This window comes from Chinchilla lanigera, unplaced genomic scaffold, assembly GCF_000276665.1.
Source record: "Chinchilla lanigera isolate Chin_1 unplaced genomic scaffold, ChiLan1.0 scaffold00005, whole genome shotgun sequence".
NCBI lineage: Eukaryota > Metazoa > Chordata > Mammalia > Rodentia > Chinchillidae > Chinchilla > Chinchilla lanigera.
Window position 1 is genome coordinate 2,821,173 of NW_004955406.1, and position 18,884 is coordinate 2,840,056.

Here is an 18,884-nt window from a genome sequence, read left to right on the forward strand (position 1 = left end):
AGCAGTCAATATCAACAATATCATACAGCTCAACCTAATAAATTTTTAAATTCACATGGATTTCTTGTTATCTTACTTTAGTATTATGACTTGGTGTTCTAGGACCTAATTTCAGCTCAAGACTTCTTCCTATAGAAAGTTTACAAATAAGCCAGGCATGGTGGTGCACACCTGTAATTCCTGCATTCTGGGAGGCTGAGTCATGAGGATGACAAATTAAAACCAAGCTTGGGCAATCTGGTAGCATAGAGAGATCCTGTCTCAAATTTGAAGAATTACAAGAACTGGGTATGTAGCTCAGTAAATGAAAGTCTATATAAAATAGACTCTGCATCCTTTGAACCAATCCTGAGTGAATGTAGAGAAACAGAGACCTGCATATAGAAAAGCTTAGAGCAGAAGCTGCCTTCTTACAGTAACCAGAATGTCTGGTCACACTCTTTAAAGCCCATCCTTGGTTTCCTTAAAAAGCAGGTTGCTCTATTTTATTTCAAGTATTACTTTGATGCTTCTGTTTTAATAAAACTACTCGTGAATTTTAAATACATGAAATTTAGATAATACACGAAAGCCTGTCAGAGATTCATGAATTAGTTTAAGACTCACCAATGATGAATGTGGCTACAGTTTAAATGTTCCAAAATAGGATTATTATTTTAACTCTTTTGTTGAATTGTATTATCAATATGAGTATGCCATTTGAAATTTAAATCTCCTAAGTTACCATAATTTTAACTCTTCCCTTGAATTAGGAAATCAGTGATTGCGGTCTCATACTGAATATTTCCGGATAGCAGATATTATAATATAGATGAAATACTCCTCAGTCTCAGTGGCTGGAGGTAGCAAAGGGTGATTACACCCTGTCACTGGATGTCCACACGCCAGCAGGAGCCCGGTCACTGATTACTTGGGGACCAGGGCTGACACAGAGGCCACTGCCCCTGCAGTGACTATGCCTAAAGCACTAAAGACAAGTCAGGTCTTGCAAGATTAGGACCAATTAAATCTTCCTCCTATTTGCTCACATCAATTCCACCATAGTTCATCGGCCAGGTCTATTTACGGGGGTAGTCCCAGCCACCACGGGAAGATGGAGTGCACTTGGAAGGGCAAACAGATGACAATAGTTCATGGCCAGTACTGAGGCTTAATGCTTTTCCTAGAGGAAGAATAGGTATGTGTTCCTGTTCTGAAATGAGAGATCTTGTGTGTGTGTGTGTGTGTGTGTGTGTATTTGTGCACATGTGTAAACCAACTCTGAAAACGGGAAGTGCTAAACCCCCTCATTATAATTAGGATGCCATCCCTAAGCACTAAACAAATTATCACACTTCAGGGCAAAAGATGACCAAATAATTCTGATTAAATTTCAAAGAGTCTGCCCTACTCTCAGTCCCAACCCAGCCATAAACAAGTTAGAATTTCTTTACAGTCACTTATGAAGAGGAACTAAAATATTCATTTGTTGGTGTATCTTTGAAAACATATGGGCCTGTGCTCTCAGCAAATATAATTTGATTTTTCATAAAGTTGACTGATTTTAGCTCTGAATATAAGTAAGTGCAACACTTATATCAACAATATCATACAGCCTTGGACTTGACAAAGAAAATCCAAAAACAATTTCAAAGGCAAAGTTCATGGTGGTCACTTTTCCTAATATCAAATCTCTGAATAAATGAGTTTCAAAACAATCAAAACAGACAGAGAACATTAGATCTTGATGCACTAAATCCCTATAATGTGATTTCTAACTACAGTAAATGAAATTACTTTTGAAGTGCTTTGAGGCAAATGCTACTAGCTTATTTTCCTATTATGTATATATGAATAGAAAAATTTCTCTGCATTTCTATTACCAGATGACATTCTTTGAAATACTTGAAGCAAAAAGAAGGCACAATTTATAAATAATAAGAATTTGATCTAAAATCCAAGACAAGGAATCTTCTAGATTTTTTAAGGTAACAATGGGTTACTACTTCTTGGTTTAATAATGGGAGGAATTGATATGGATTCTATGACAGTTGGACCACAGGACACCAGAAGATCTGTAGGTGTAACTCAAGAAAGGAATTAAGGCAACAGTATTCTGTGTACACTTAGGGAACATTTAATGTAGAGACTTGTTTTCAAGTCCGTAGAAGATCTAGACTTGAAATTCTACCCTCATTTTTTTCTATAGACTGTTCTGCACTATGACTTTATGATGGAATTCTAGCAGTATGCACACCCTCAATGTTCTCTTGTTTATCTTTACTTCTGTATGTAACTATTATTTTTGCAAGATAAAATGTTTAGACATAGACGTACTCATTTTTTTAATGCTTGACCTATAACAATGTATGATACAGGAATTTTTATTGGAGGTATTCATTTGACACTAATCTCTTCAGAATCAAAAAATAAAAGACCAAGGATTTAGTAAGCACTAAGCTACCACGCACAACTTACCCACTGCAACCTCACACACTCACAGAGGACAGGCCATAACCTTTTTCTATAGGTAGAGTGAGACTCATGAGAGATGAGATGTAAGGGTGACATATGCAGACCCATTAAATTGCTGTGTTATAATTAAATCTCAGATCTATGGGCCCCAAAGCCTGTCTACATTTGAGGATTCTCACAAATCACTTCTGTTCACTTAGAGAATGTGAAAGCTTTAGATTTCAAGACTTCATTGATTTATACCTTACTACAGTTAGTGAACAAATTAAAATTTCCATGCCCTACTCTGTAGTCACACAGTAAGAAACAGATTAGCCTTGGGCATTTGTTTCTAAAGGAGAGGAGGAAGAGCAGGAGGGGCACTGGGACATGCAAACAGCACCCGAAGCTCTCAGGAGACTGCACAGCAAGGGGGACAAGGCCAGGCCACCTGGGCTGGTCCCTGGGCCCCCGTGTACTGCCTATACAACCTTCAGCAAGTCACCTTGCAGTGCTTCAGGCTGCTCATAGGACATTATTATTTGATGGCTGTGCATTTTACATCACTATCTCATTTAGCATTAAAAGAGAAATGAAGTGTTTTCTCTGAGGAAAGTCTTTCCAAATCCCACATTATTTTTAACGTCTATTTTGACACGTGAAGAACTTCCTAACATTCAACTCGCAAAGGTTCATACCATGCAACATGAATACTGAACATATTTAGAGACATCATGCGGGGGCCTGATTCTGTCTCAAAATTCATCTGAGCACTAGACACTTAGCAGTTCCTGGCAGTTACCCTCATTGTAAACAATGTAAGCCTTTTCTTGTTATTTGTCCTTTTCTTTTTATTCTCCTTTCCAGATACTCCTTTGCTAACTAAAAGATAACCTACTGAGATGAGGCCAGGCTGGAGAAAGAAGAAACCGTCTCTCTGACATGATAATCCAGAGCCAACAGGGCCGGCAGAGGCTCCTCAGGGCCTGACTGTCTGACATCCCCGGAGCACAGCGAGGAGCATCCGTCCCCGCAGGACAGAAAGGAAGGGCCCCACTGAGAGCCTTAGTGCCGACAGCCCCCTGTGAGACATTCTGCCTCCATTTCATTTCATTCTGACCCTGTGGCCAAAGTAGTCATACGCATTCAAATATAAACTTCCAAAGTTTTATAATCACTGTTTACTGTTTATAGTTCACATTCAAGTAGTCATTTTCAGCAACTTTACTATCTCAACACAAAATGACAAAAACATCAAGAAAAAATATTACTAATCAGTATTCCCCTTCCCCTGCAATGTTAGAAATCAAAGTCATACACAATACATACATGTGTGTGTATTTGCATATGTATATAAATGTATAATTCTGAAGATGAAAAGAAGGCAGGAGAGGAAGGAGGGACAGGTGCAGTGTGGAAAGAAAAGAGAAAAGAAAAAAGCAATGGCACGGCCGGCTATTTTAAAATTGGTCTCCAATCAGATGGTAAATGCCTGCTTATTCCAAACTTTCTTCTCCTCCTCCAAGAAGCAGAGTCTAAGCAACATAAAGTATCAGGAAAGGAAGTTACTAGCTGTGGCATTTTTCCAATAAAGAGTTGGCCTTGAACCGGACAGCATTCATCACTTTGCAAGTGCTTAATAATATACATTTTCTGAATGAATGGAAAAAGTGCTTTAGGAATGAACGAGACATTACACAACTCTAACTCCTGCCTAGTCTCTATCCCTCTGACCTTCCCTTTTCCGGACACTGGCCCAGTCTTATCCACAGCCTGCCGCCCACCCACATGGTCCCCACTGACCAAGCACACTGTGCACGCCCACCAGTACCTAAGGGTGGGGGCGTCACTGCTCCACCCCAGACAGTGCATGTTGCTTTGAGTTGGGCTCCAGGGGCCCCCATGTCCGTAAAATACTGTGAAGGTTACTGTGCTTTGGACTCAGGCTTGATATGCCCAAAGAACTACTTCAGGGTATACTTGCTGCACTTTGCAAACCCCAGGGAGTGGTATTTTCACTGCCTTCTCCAGGAGTGGCACTTCCGGAGCACAAGCTCAGAGGGAATTCTTGCTACCTCATTCATCTGTTTCAAGTTGATGCTGCCCTTCCCTTTAATTTCTTTTCTTCAGGGTTGTCTTTAGCCAATCTGAGCACCGTCACCATTCACTCCTTAAAAAATCATCTCCTTGCTCTTCCCACAAATCAGTTTATTTGACATTCTTGCTAAGCAGTTCTTCATAATGTCCACATCCCTCCCCTTAAACGAAGGTGCTACTGCACCTTTCCCTTTCAGCTCTACCGCAGACTAATGTTATAAGTCTTCATTAGGCGAGCTCATCTATGCTCCCAATGTCCATTATCATTTGTGAAGTGATGACCACCAACTATCTTCCTGTTTCCATTTTTCCCACATTCCAATGTACGTGAAATTGCATTAATTGCCTGATGTCCAACACAGCTGCCAGGCGCATGATCACAACAAAAGCACCCGATTCACCCCAGCTACTCCAAACCTCTCTTCCTGGGTTCATTCCTGGGTTGGGTAATTCCACTCAAGGTTAGAATCACAGATGTCACTCTGTCTTTTATGCCTTCAGATCATGAGTTACCAAATTCCATTTTCCTATCCCTCATATTTTTTAATTTATGTTTTCATCTCTCTCCCTCCCAACTCATTTCTCTGCATCCAGCTCCGTTTGCTTCTTGCCTGTCTTTCCCAGTGTTGCCAAAAGCATTCCTTCCACTTGCTTAAAATCCTTCAATGGCTCCCTGAGGCTTTCAGAATAAAGTCTAAGGTTTTAAGAAAATAACATATAAAACTCTTCATATTAAAAGCACTCCTATAAGAAATGATAAAGTGCTCTATTGCAAAATTTCCAGGACCCAGTCTACAACTATCCTTTAATTGCTTATTTTTGGCCAAGACAAAGGGCCTCCAAGCCCTATAAAGGTCACTGCTGCCCAGAGTGAAGTTGAGAAGAAACCAATGCTGCCATCAGGAAATCCAATGAGGAAGGTAATGTCCCTCCATATTTTTGGCCCCTTCAGAATAATAGGACTTGTTGAATGATGAGCCGTCCAAAGCTTTTCAGCACTAGATGAAGAGTGTTTTCTTAATATAAAGCCAACTCATTAAAGTGAGTGTTCCTAACTGCATAACCATGTCCAGACTAAAGAAATCATATTGCAAGGAAGTGCTGCCTGGTCATCCGTTCACTGTGGCTGGTCACCCTGCAGGTCATGGTGGCAGCCATGCTGGTGTTTATACCACAGAGACACGGGGGCATTTTAGAATCTGGGGTACGCTAATAATAATCCAAGACGTACACAGAAAACATAGCTATCACGCACAAGAAACACGTACAGACAGTAACTGCATCTGCAGAAAGAGAATGCTGGCTTTCCTGTCCGCCTCCACAGCCATCACAGAGCTCACCTTCTGAGTGCTGTGGTCACATCTTACTTCTGTTACACCTGCCTCAGGTAGAGCTACACTGCACTATGCTGAATACTTAAGTAAGCTTTATTTTATACATGGAAACATCATTTCCTCAAACAGGAAGGGGTTCCTAGAAAAGGAATTAGTCATAGCAATCTTTATTGCAAAACATATGCCTAGTGTCCATTACAGCTTAAAAATGGAACAAACACTTTTCAGAAATGCATATGTCTCCAGCAAAAAAAAGAATAACAGAGTTCATTTTATTGCCTTCCTAAAGGAATACAGATCAACTCTAATTATATCTGGCTCTTCTGAATCCATGTAGCACTGTTTCAACTAATTGCTACTTCTTCAAATCTCTCAGATAGATTAGACACACCAATATGTTTTATTTCAGTGTGGTGATGGAAAACAACATTTTTCCTTACTTCCACACACAATAACTTCATTAAAATTATTCTTCATTGGAAACAGCAGATGTTTTTTCATTCAAAAATGAAATAGGGTCATATATGGTAAGCTCTATATGTTTAGATCTAACCAATGTGGTTGAAACAGATTTATTTTTGAAAAAAAAAAAAGAATGCAAGGCTTGGCTTTATAACTAACTAAAATCTATTCCTTCAGGAAATATATATGCTTAGCATAGGAATCTAATTCTGTATTTTATTCCATATTTTCATAACCTGTATGAGTTATGTTTTTATGGAGAGGTTTCTATTACTAATGATATTCAGCAATTTTATTTCAGGAAAACTAAAAACTAGAAAAAGAAACGTCGGAGCCTTGGGGTGACAGTCAGTGTTGGAGCACGTTTCTTTGTATGAGCCAGGCCCTGGGTTCCATCCCCAGCCCCACAAAGAAAGGAAGGGAAGGAAGAGGGAGAAAGGCCCTATTGGCTTGAAGATTTGGGAAGCTTTTAAATGTTGGAAAATTTGCAATGGCTGAGACGTGGAAGGTAAATAATTCATATTAAATAGTCACCTAGTCACTGCTGGTTCCTCTGCTTGAGGATGACAGCAAAAACAGATTTAGCTGGTTTTAATTTAATTATGGATTTTAGTGCATTATTTAAAACACTCATGTCCTCTTTCCATTGCTACAGAAATTGGAGTACTATTTCATTTATAAAATCTTCATTCATGATCATCTTCAAATAAATTATAAGTTACTTTTCCCTTCCTTTGTTCACATTCTCTGTTGGATTTGTGACCTTACTCTGCATGTCTGCAAATTGCATTATAAATCAGAAAATATACCTCTGCTTAAATAGAACGCTCTTCTACCGGCTCAGCTCTCTGGAGCAGCTGCAGCTTCAGGGGCTGCACATAAACTTATGGTCGCGGCCTCTCCTTACATGTGCTTTCTACAGATCTAAGTACCAGGAAGGACACATTACTCAGAAACACAAGGTGGAAGCCAAGTGATCTGTGGTGAGGACAAATCCTGTATGTTTCATTAGCACGAAAACACTCACACTTCCAACTGAAAACCATGACGATCCCTCGTAGATAGGCACACATCCTCACTTTACATATGTAACATACCAGCCATGTAGACACATAAATTCACTTGAAAGGATAATGTCATGGTCTGAACTGTGTCCTCTCAAAATACGTATTTAGAAGCTGTAACCTCTGCTGTGTCCATATTTGAAGAGGGGGGCTTTAAGAAGATAACTGAGTGAGGTCCTAATGGAATAACACCGGGGTCCTTCAAAGAATGTTTGGCGTCACCACACCTCTCCCCACCCACGCTCAGGCACAGAAGAAAGGCCTCATGGGCCACAGTGAGGAGGTACCAGCAGCAGGCCAAGGAGGCAGGACCCACCAGAAACCAACCCTGCAGGCATCGCCTTAGACTTCATCGCTTCCAGACACTTGGGAAGGCAAACAAGTCGCTTAGGTCGCAAGCCTGTGGCATTTTCTAACAGCTGAGCAGACTGCTGAGTTGGTTCCCTCACTGAAACCCTGGAAAGAGCGCTAATAATGCTTTATGCCAGTTTATTTCATTATGAAAAGTAGTTTTTCTAGTTCTAATTTTTAAAATTCAATCAAATATTCTATTATCAGTTTCATCAATGTCATCAAGATATCAAATCTCCCCCTGCAATTTAGTGGTTTTCAAACTTTATGACTGTGATCCACAATATCAGTTTGCACATATGTATATAAAAATATCCTGTATATTTATATTTAAGTATATGCATACTTTTCCTAATGATCAGACTAATACTAATTTTCCTAATTAATGAGCTATAGGAGATGTGTTCTCTCAAATCTATTTTAGGAAAAAAAATGCATGAGTGTGTGAGTGTGTGCACATGTGTGTGCTTTAAACTGATTTGAAAACCAGTTTATGGCTGGATGTTTGAGCAGTACTTCTTCTTACTTGTGGTATCCAGAACATTTCATAGCTACAATTTCCTTTTGCCCCTACCACACCAAGATCCTTAAAAGTACACATAAAGTTGAAGAAATCTCTCTCTCTCTTTTCAGTCTTTCTCACTCCCTCCTTCCCTCCTCTCTCTCTCTCTCTCTCTCTCTCTCTCTCTCTCTCTCTCTCTCTCACACACACACACACACACACACACACACACACACACACACACGGAGCCTAAGACTGAGGTGAATCCCACCCAATCAGATCCTGCTCCAAAGACTTTTCACACATTGAACTTAGTATATTAGGCACAGTGTTTTGTTGACTTGCACACAGTAAAAAGATGTTTATATTATGTGACTCAGGTACAGATTTACACGTACAGAGACCAAGTATGTGAACTTCCAGTCAAGGACACCACACCCACAGAAGGAAGGCTGATCCCTGGCTCTCCTGTAGGTCACCTTAGGCATCTTGGCATCAATAAAACATTGTATGACTTGACAAGATTCAAAGAAAGTATTTGTGGTGAGAAAGGGATATCTTATTCCATTTCTTTTCATTATATGTTTAAAGATCCTGTGCTTGTAGCAATCAAAAGTTCAACAAAGATCTCTCATGGTCTGTGAACAGCAGATAATGAAATGGAGCAGACAATTAAAAGAAGATAATGCGCATATGGATGGTACAGATTTTTATAGTTTTGCTGTTTTCTTAAGTAAACAGCAAAGCTAAGACTCAGAAGCAAAGAGCACAGAATTCATTAAAAAACCCAGCTGTGCCACACTCAAACTAATAGAACTTCTGAGCATATAGCACGAAATCAAAATTTAATTTTCTAAAGAGTGAAAATTCAAAATCAATATTGAAATTTCCAATTTTCTAAAATTTCATTTATCAAAATCCCATCATTTATCTCTCTATGTAGACTTGTACAGAAAAAGTAAAAGGACATTTTTCTGAGGTCATGATGTACCTGTTCTTGGAGAGAGAGAGAGAGAGAAAGAGAGAGAGAGTGTGTGTGTGTGTGTGTACAAACACATTAACATGGACATAAAGGAATAGTCAAACACACAAAGAAATCCACATTAGATAAAAACATCCATTGTTTCATACTACAATACTGTGATACAAATATTTTCTCTTATTTTTACATGATAAAATTCACTTTTTGTTGTTGAGAAAAGCTAAATCATGAAAAAAATATTTTAAGTTAGATCTTTTTTGCACTACAGATTAACCTCAGTACCTGGCACCTAACTGAGCATTAGCACCTAAAAAGTTTTTAGTAAATATTTTCTAAGTGAATGAGGTAAAACCCACATGGTACATTTTCTCATTGTGTCAGACAGTAACTTCAGCCCAAATGCAAATATTAAACATTTCAAATAATGTTTCATAATGGAAAATGTGAACTTTTTCAAAAACATTTTAAAAATCTTTACTGAATTAGCTAACCACAAATGTTTCGCACATTTCTTAACTCTCACCTCTTCCTTGGTCTTTTTAGATATCACACGGAGCCAGTCACCAATCATGCTCAGCACAGCAGCAAAGTACGCCAGCCCTACGAGGATCCAGAACCACACGACAGGCTTGTAGAAGTCCAGATACTCAATATCAGACCCACCTGTGGGAGAAAAACAAAATACAACAAAATAGCTTCAAATTCCTGAAAGTGAACAGTCTAGGTAATTGGCTAAAATTATCAACTGAATTTTGGCTTACATGACACGGAAATCCAATATTCTTATCAACTGACCCATGTTTTCCTTCAGATTGAATTCTTATAAACGCTGTTTTGCTTTGGGTTTTTTGTTTGTTTGTTTTTATTTTAAAGAGAAAAAAACAATAAAAACAATACAGAATTTCAAAACAAGATGATAGGGCAGTAACAATAGTTGTTATATTGCATATTGTTATTTTCAAAGTAGTTGCTCAGATTACCAGATGTAGGCATGCAAAATGGATTAAACAATATAAGCACTAACTGTTCCTTTCAATGAACTAATAGAAATTAATACTACAATTAATACTACAATCTTAGCTATCTTGTGTGTGTGTGTGTGTGCATATATGTACTTTTTTTTTTGGCCTTCCTTCTTTTCTCCTTTCCCCATCCCAGTTGTTCTTTCCTTTTGAGCAGCTACTTTGTTTTGTTTTTCTGTTACTGGAGCTGGAACCCAGGGCCCTGTGTACGCTAAGCAAGTCCCTTCCCACTGAGCCTTACCCTAGCCTCTCATCAATTTTTTAAGAGCAAATTTTAAAAATGCTTCATAGTGAGACTTTTCCTTACTTCTCCAGGTCCTAGTGACTTTTTCTCACTCCAGGTTTCTTACTCACGCATATTCTGTCTCACCTACTCTAGCATTTAATTATTGATGTGTCTGGTTCCTTGTTCTACTTCTGTTGTAGTAAATGCAAGTAAGATTATGGTTTTGAGGGGGTGTGTATATAACTTAACATCCTTATGTCGATGCTATCTAGTTCACCCAATGCCGAACTGAACAGAAAGTGGCAACTCCAGTAATAGTTCTCACTGAAAAGTCATGAACACCAGAGATTGATAACAAATGTCTTGGGTCTAATGAGAATAAATAGCAATTCCCAGGTCATAGTGCCACTTCTCATTCTGTGAATTTTCAGAGGAATCCCATGTTTCTCACAAATTTTAATCCCTAGCTCTCATGAAAATATTGGCAGCAAAGCTCTTTTGCTTGACTTTCATCCTTGAGGTGCTCTGTCCGCCTGACACAGTGATGATCCCTTGAGAACCTGTATACATTTCAAAGTCCGTTCTTCCACGCATGGGAATGGGGTCCTTACTAAAGCCAATCCCCTCTCTTGAGAAATTCACAATCTAGTCTGAGAGAGGCTCATGTAGAACATGAACCACAATGCAGTAGGAGTGATAGCAAAAGAAAATACAAAAGTGCCATGAGAGGGCACAGAAGAAATTATTGTTACTTCTGGAAGGGAGAAGTTGTGCATTCAGTAATGAGAACTGAAATATGAACTAGTTCAATGTGTAAATACATAGTATATTTAAAAGATTTTTTAGTAGATAAATGAATATCCAGGTGAATCCGGGCCAGGAAGCAGACGGGTATAAGAAAGGAATCTAGAAAGGCAGGTTGTGCCAGATTAGAAAGACTTGAACTTAACTCACTCCCTGGAAAGCAGGTAATCTATATTCATATTTGACTATACATGCAGAAAGGTCCCCTGGCAGACAGGGAAGGACTGACAGGGAAGCCCCATGAGAACTTATTCTGAACTATCTGGGAAATGATTGCATTTGGGCAGGCCTGGAAAGAGAGGCATTTTAGGCACAGAATCATGGGAAATTGATGTTGTATGTGCAAAGAAATGTTCTCTGAGGAGCACAGACTCTCACTGACACAGTAACTGAACAGGGCAGGGAACCACGAAACGTTTGAAGTGCTTGAGGGAGAAAGAAGTGGAGACACCCAGCAAGACCCTGCCAAGCAGGACAGAGCAAGAGATAGGATTTTAGAATCAACAGCCCAGAGACGGGGGTCCTTAAACAGGGGTCATGCCTGGGTTCATCCGGTTCACTAACACCCAACTCATGTATTCAGAAGAACAACCTGCAAGCATATGTTAAGTTCAAATACAAAATATTGAGTATGACATCACTAGAGATAATGAGACTTTGAGCTACCCAAAGTGATACTTTCAGATATTCAAGAAGAGGAAATACTTTTCTGTCAGGGAAGTCACATGAATAGCCACAGCCTCCACTTTCTTTTGGAACAAATACTAATTTTAGGAACACACTCTGCAAATGGAATAATATTACCTTCAAAGCATTGTTAAAATTTTTATTTGGTATGGTATTTTATTTTAAAGATAATTTTAGGAAGCATCATGGAGTATCTTAGTTACTTTTCTATCACCGCTGAGACAAAATACCAAACTCCCAAAGTTAAAGCAGGAAAGGTTTATTTAGCTCACAGTATATAGAGGTTTCAGTCCATAACCAGGTGGCTCCAAGGCAAGGTGACATGGCAGATAAGCAACCCTCCATGGCTGTGGAAGACAGCAAAAACAATGAAAGGGTTTAACTGCATCTTTTTGCCTCTTTGATCTAATTCCAATTGCTGGGATTAGGGTGGTGTCAAGCTAATCAGTGGACTGACTGAGTAATCACACACCCTTAATCCCAGCATCACATACTCTAGATTAAGAAACCTCTAAAAAGGCCCTATGACTGCACAAAGTTTTGGGGGGACATCAAGACACAAACCATAATATAGAGGCTGAACACATTTCGTTTAGCTGGGTTCTTTGAAACCCAGCCCATGGGGGATATCGCTCTACAAATGCACAGAACTATCTAGAGAAATGTGGGTGGAGACCTGTTACATGTTAGGCTCAACAGCAAATTCCATTTTTTTTTTTTTGTTTTTGTTTTTGTTTTGGTTTTGGTTTTTCTCCGGTACCGGGAACCAAACTCACGACCTTGCGCTTGCCAGGCAGGCGCTTTTGCCGCTGAGCTAAATCCCCAGCCCCGCAAATTCCATTTTTGAAATGTTTCCATTTCAAAGTAACCAAAATGACATTTTCTCCCAAGTACTTTCTCTTTCAAATACAGAAAATCTTCATCCAAATAGTTGTGACTCACTTAACACATAAATTCACCATGATGTTGACTTTGGGAGAGCTAGTTCATGCTCAAGATCACTTTTTATGTCTTTTTTATAAATAGGATGTTACGGTTTGAAAAGAGCAAAGTAGTTTAATCACTAAAAGGCTTATATTTTGGTAAAATGTTTGACCCACAAGTTTCAGTGGAGTCTAAACTCTGGGAAAAATGGGGCTTTTTTTTCCTTTTTTTAGTTCCACATTACAAGTAAAATACCAGCAATCAGATGATTTAGGAAGAACTAATATGCAAAGGAGTCAAAAGACTCTCAATCCTATTTACTTTCAGATATCTACAATTTATATTAATTTTCACATGAATGAATTTACTTGATCCAAAAATCATATTCAAGTTGGCAAACCTTAGGATAACTTTCTAAAAAGAGTTGCTAGTTTTATTTTTAAATTAGAAATTTTTAAAAATAATTCTTTACTGTTCCAAGCCTTAATTTACCACACATATGTCTCTTACTCATTAACAATGTGCAATAATTTCTCTGTCCTGGACTGAATTCCTACACCCTTCCCAGCACCATCTCTACCACTCTGTTCTTACCTCTCTTATTTTTTTTGTATGAGTCACAGCCTGCAGGGAGCTATAACTTGTTTTTCCCTGTTGGGTCCCCTACCAACCTGGTAATAATAATCACGCCACTGATTTTTTTTTCTTTATTGTGTTAGCAAATAGGCACACAAGTTCTTTCCATTTTAAAAGTTTTCTGGCTCATCTTTGTAAGAGAATATATAGATGGTAATAAAAATAGCCAAGTTCATAAACTTGTCCAAGTAGGCAAAATGAGTCTCTTACATGACATGTGACCGACCCTTTAGAGGACATCATCTCCCTCTGGGTCTCTTTTCTTACTGTTCACAAAAAGAAACCAGACAGTGAATGTTAAGCCCCAAAAATATAGCTCAGAAAGGTTTATGCTGGCACTCATTTTAGGAACCAATTTTTTCCTAAGGGGCATTTCCTAAGCCTTTGCTGTACACACATAGCATTTGTTACACCCAGCATTACGAGCACCTTTTCCTTTCTTATGTCCAAGAATCCATGATTAAGGGACAGAAGAACATGTGAGAACATGGCAGACACTTCCTGGGAAGGATGTCCATTCTGACCCTGACTGTCCTGCAGTACACAATCAGTATGCTCATTTCAGCTGACTTGTACGGTGCTCAAACTCTGGGAGACTTGCTGATTACCTGCATAAACAGAACCATTCCATCCTAGAGCCCTGTAGGAGGTTGGGAGAGAGGTGTATTTCCACTATCCTCATTCCTCTGACCCAGAGCAGGACATTAATGCGACCATTTATCATGGGTTTAAGCCCTCCCTCCTGGTGCCAGTAATAAAGCTGCTGATTTGATCACATCACTCCCCGTCTGTGCAGAACTCAGACATGACAGAGAGGTCTGCATGGTTCTTGAAATCCTAACAGTTAGTATCCCCCTTTAAAATAGTGACACAATGGTCTCAGTAGGGAAAATAACACGGTAGCCTGTAAGGGACAGGGGCAGCAGAGCCATGCTGGGCTCTAAAACACAGCCTGTTTTCACTGGACCCAGGGGCCCATGTTTCTTGCAATCCTGGCTGCTGTCCTAGTTATGCTTCACCCACTGTGTTAGTCCATAGTTGCTGCTGTAACAAAACGCTGCAGGCTGGGTGATCTGTGTCTCACAGTTCTGGAGGCTTCAAAGTCAGCCATCTGCTGAGGGAGCCATCTTCTCCACCACGGCAGAAGGGAGAAGCAAAGAGACAGACAGAGGGGTGCTAATTGCCCCTTTAATCTCACGGAGAAGGTGCAGCCCTCGTGCCTGAATAACCTCTGAAAGGTCCTACCCAGCCATAACATTAAAATAGCTACTGAATTTCAATGTCAACTGGGGAAGAGACAAATATTCAAATCACAGCACCTAGCAAACCATTTTGTCCGTTCAATATGGCGGATCCTCAGTGAAGACCGGAACACTGGCACTCTCTTCCCCTTAATGGTTCTTGGCTCCAGGACACGTGTGTCTGAGGACAAGCACTGTTCATCGGGGCTCACCTGTCCCTGCCCTTTTCTCATTTCAATAGTACCCAGCAGTTGGCCATATTCTGTTCTAAAGAACTTGTGTATACAATTCCCTTTCTACCTTAAAGTTAATTTTCTTTATCTGTGATTGCTTTCCAAATCACAAAATATTTATAAAGAAAAAAAAAATAGAAAGCTATGTCCTAGTTTTAAAAGATAATCTAGTCATCCTGGACTAAGGTTAACCATGCCATGCCCCTCCTCTGTTTTTCTAAAATGACATATGTACTGGAGGATATAGATACAGATATAAAACTCCACTCCAGAGGAAATCAGTATATTAGTCAGTCTCACATTAGTATAACAAGATGCCTGAGGCGATTAACTTATAAATAAAAAAGGTTTGCTGAGTACATGATTCTGGAGGATCCAGTGCAAGATGGAATGGTCCGCTGCTGTGGGTTTCTGGTCAGAGTGCCAGAGGGAAGTGGTGGGGAGAGCATGTCACAGTGCACCACTCTGCTGCCTTTGGTCATACAGGAAATGACTGGCTACTAAAAAGTGTATTTGCAGTAGTAAGGATTAACACATAATTCTAAGGAAACTTAAATCTTAATGAGACACACACATTTTTTTCAAGTAAAAAGTTGATGACAAATGATTACAGAACTGTGAAAAATCACAAAAAGAAATTGTAAAGGTCAATGTGACAGAAGAAAAAACTAAGGCAGGAAGTCCCAAATTATATTTTTTTATAAAGAGGGAACTAAAAGCACTAAATGTAAAGTCTAACTAACCTGGTAAATCTTCCATAACTGCATATGGGACAAAGAAAAGTCCATGCTTTAACCAAACATGTGAAATTCCTTGGATGAGCATTACAAGAATATTTTGGATGACTGTATGCACATATGCTCTGGTGGAATGTATGTTTTCAAAGTATCAACCAGGAGGATTTCTTAGAATATATAAAGTTTTGGTTAAAATTTTGGGGATTTATTAGAAAGCCAGGTGATTTGAGGACACTGCTTTGTGAAACTACCGATTTCCAACCAGCTTTGCCTTATTCATCTAACTCAGCCTGACTGCATACACCAGAGAAGTCACCAGCTTTGAGAAGAAGCTGTGAATTGTGTTAAATTAGTTAATAATTTGACTTCTCTCCAATTTTGAGGAATTATTAATTTTTTGTTATTGTTCTTTATAGTCCTGGACAAAGAAAACAAGCCGTAAAAGCAATGCTGAATAATCTTTCACATATTTCCATGTAATTAATATTGCTTCTTAGATTTTAGTGAAGAAAATTTGATTTAGGTCTGTCTGTAACGCAAGCAAGATTTAATGACATACCACCTGGATTTCTGATTAACCAAAAAATATAATTGCAAAAGTTACAAAACAGTATAGAATTCAACATTAAGCCTAAAATATAATGTTGTCATTACATCCCCGAATTTTATTTTGATTTCACAGGTGCTTTACAAGTGACACCGAAGCGTTTCCTTTCCCCTCACTTTCAGCAAGAGGGACCCTACCCTCCCTCTAGCAATGAGGGCCTGCTTTTCCATAGGTCAAGTAAAACCCTGGGGCCTCCCAGGTCCTTTTTTAGCCTCAGAACACAGAGACCTATGAGAGGACAAAAGCACCATCAGAGAAGACCAGGTACAAGGACGAAGGGAACCAACCAGCCCCAAAAACATGTCCCTTACATGAACAGAATTACAAAACCGAGAACTGCTGGGCTAGCACTTCCTGCAGATAAAAGCTGGATTCCTGGATTCAATCACACATGGGAGAGACACCTGAACACAGCCTGTGTCCCAGCAGCCCGCAATGCTTTTGGCTCAACATCACCAGCACTGGCAAAGTCCAAATATAAATATGCTTATCCGTGAATCAGAAATACATTACGCTTCAATGTACTCTATCATGAGCATGTTAGGAAGGGGATTTTCAAATACACAGAGTAGAAGAGTTGCCATATTTTCTTTCCATGTAGGAAGTCTCCCTGCATGAGGATATGCAAGATTTGGTCTAAATCACATTATCACTTGAGGTTCCTAAGATGCCCCTGATTATTACACCGACACTGAGAAACATGCGTATATTACAATGTGTCTCTTAAACATTTGTAAAGCACTTTGATAATACCACAGCTGAAAAATATGTTTTTAGTTATCTTCAGGGAAACTGAAACCTGAGCAATTGAACCTAATCCTACAGGGAGCAGGTCTGGCTGGCTTTGAGAAGGGTAAGGAGTGGGCAAGGGAGGGAGTAGAGCTTTGGTTTGGGGGAGGATTTACAGGCCCCTCCCCCAAAAGAGAGGGGTCCGGTTAGAGTAACTTGGCTTGTTATTTGATCGCAAAAATAGCCAAAATTAAGTGAGAACACCATCTATTGTGATATCAAATATCAAGAGGGAGGTTTCTAAAATAAATAAATAAATGAATGAATAAATAAATAAATAAATAACCAAGATTTCCCAGAAAGAAAACTTGCCTTAGTTCCATAGCTGATTTTATAGTCAGCAGGTATACAGGGGTCACAGCTTCACAAAGACTTACATGACTGCCTCAGTCATCTTACCCAGCATCTGCTACTTTATAATCATGTCACATTCCAAGCCAATTATTAGCAAGGTTTATTTCTACTGTTTTCAATTATTTCCACTGAATATTAAAAATAAGATAAAAGTAACAATTTAAGGAGAGATAATAATGTCATAAAACCAGTAGCGAAGATATCAAATCAACCATAATGGTGTAAGCCACCCTATTGTTCCTTGACCCTGTGCAGAAACTCTGTGTCCAGGATCCCCAGGAGATACACGAGGTGTCCCATGGAGCTCCTCCTCCCCTTGGGCATTTGGAAGTGGCCACCAAAGACCCACACCACCTCCCCGGTTTCAGAGTGTTGACCTCTTAATGTTAAGTTTTAAAACTTTTTTTTTCATTTAAAAAACTGTAAGGTAAAAATATTTGTTTTTTTCTCCTAAATCAGTTTATACAGTGGTCACAAATATAATATTATTCTAGGGCTCCCCCCACATTTTAAAATTTGTACTATTTGTGTTTATAGAATCCCAGACAGCGAGGGCGCACATGGGATTGATACAGCCCACACGTTGTTTAAAATGGTCTATGCCACATGAGGCTTTTGACCTGAAAATATGACTCATCCCAAATACCTATCTATCCCACAACTGCTACAAGACCTTGTTAATTATATTTATAGAATTGTAGCACATTCTGAGATTAATGAATCACAAGCATACTTTTTATTGTCATCACCGTGTCTTACTTTCTCTTGTATTAATATACTCTCTACTTCTTACACCAATTAGGCAGCCTCAAAAAGAGGTAGCAAAAATGGATATTTTGGAACAGAAGTTTGTCTTCTTACATGAAGTTAAAAGTGTCTGGAGCTCTCTTCATTTTGCTAATTATACAAATAGAGGTTTCCTGGCAGAATGCCACCCTCCTTCCCCAGCCTCTGTGGGGCACACAGATGTGAGCCTTGCATTTCTGATCCAAAGCCAGCTCTGCTCATGAAACTGTCTCCTGTCTCCAAGGACACTGCATTCCCTACAGAGGGGACTGGGCTGGGTCAAACCCTCAGTCCCAAATCAACAGGACAGAGGCACTCCCAGCCTCTAGAACTGCAGACATACCTTCTCTTCTGAAGATATTTAAGTAAGATGTTTAGGTCAAGGAAGAACAGTGCACAGCCAGAAAGTCAAAAGCTCTGTTCAAGTTAGGCTCATGAGTTCATTCAGGGATGTTAGATACTGCATTTCTACTATGACGGTGATCGTATTTTTCCAATGCCTTGAACTGAATTTTTTTTTACAAAGAAGAATGGTTTAGATTTTGGGGAGCTACTCAAAGTAACACACAGTGGACCACCAGCACACTTACTTCCACCACCAATAGTATAATCT

General features: G+C 39.3%; 1 protein-coding gene across 3 annotated transcripts in view; it reads right to left on the reverse strand.

The window, feature by feature from the left end:
- Kcnk2 (potassium channel, two pore domain subfamily K, member 2) overlaps positions 1–18,884 on the reverse strand; it is a 181,830-nt gene that overhangs the window by 27,680 nt on the left and 135,266 nt on the right. For all 3 annotated transcript variants that reach the window (XM_005374716.2, XM_005374715.2, XM_005374717.2), the window contains one exon: positions 9,749–9,888. In XM_005374716.2, coding sequence (XP_005374773.1) covers positions 9,749–9,888 — 140 coding nt within the window. The remainder of the gene's footprint in view (positions 1–9,748; positions 9,889–18,884) is intronic.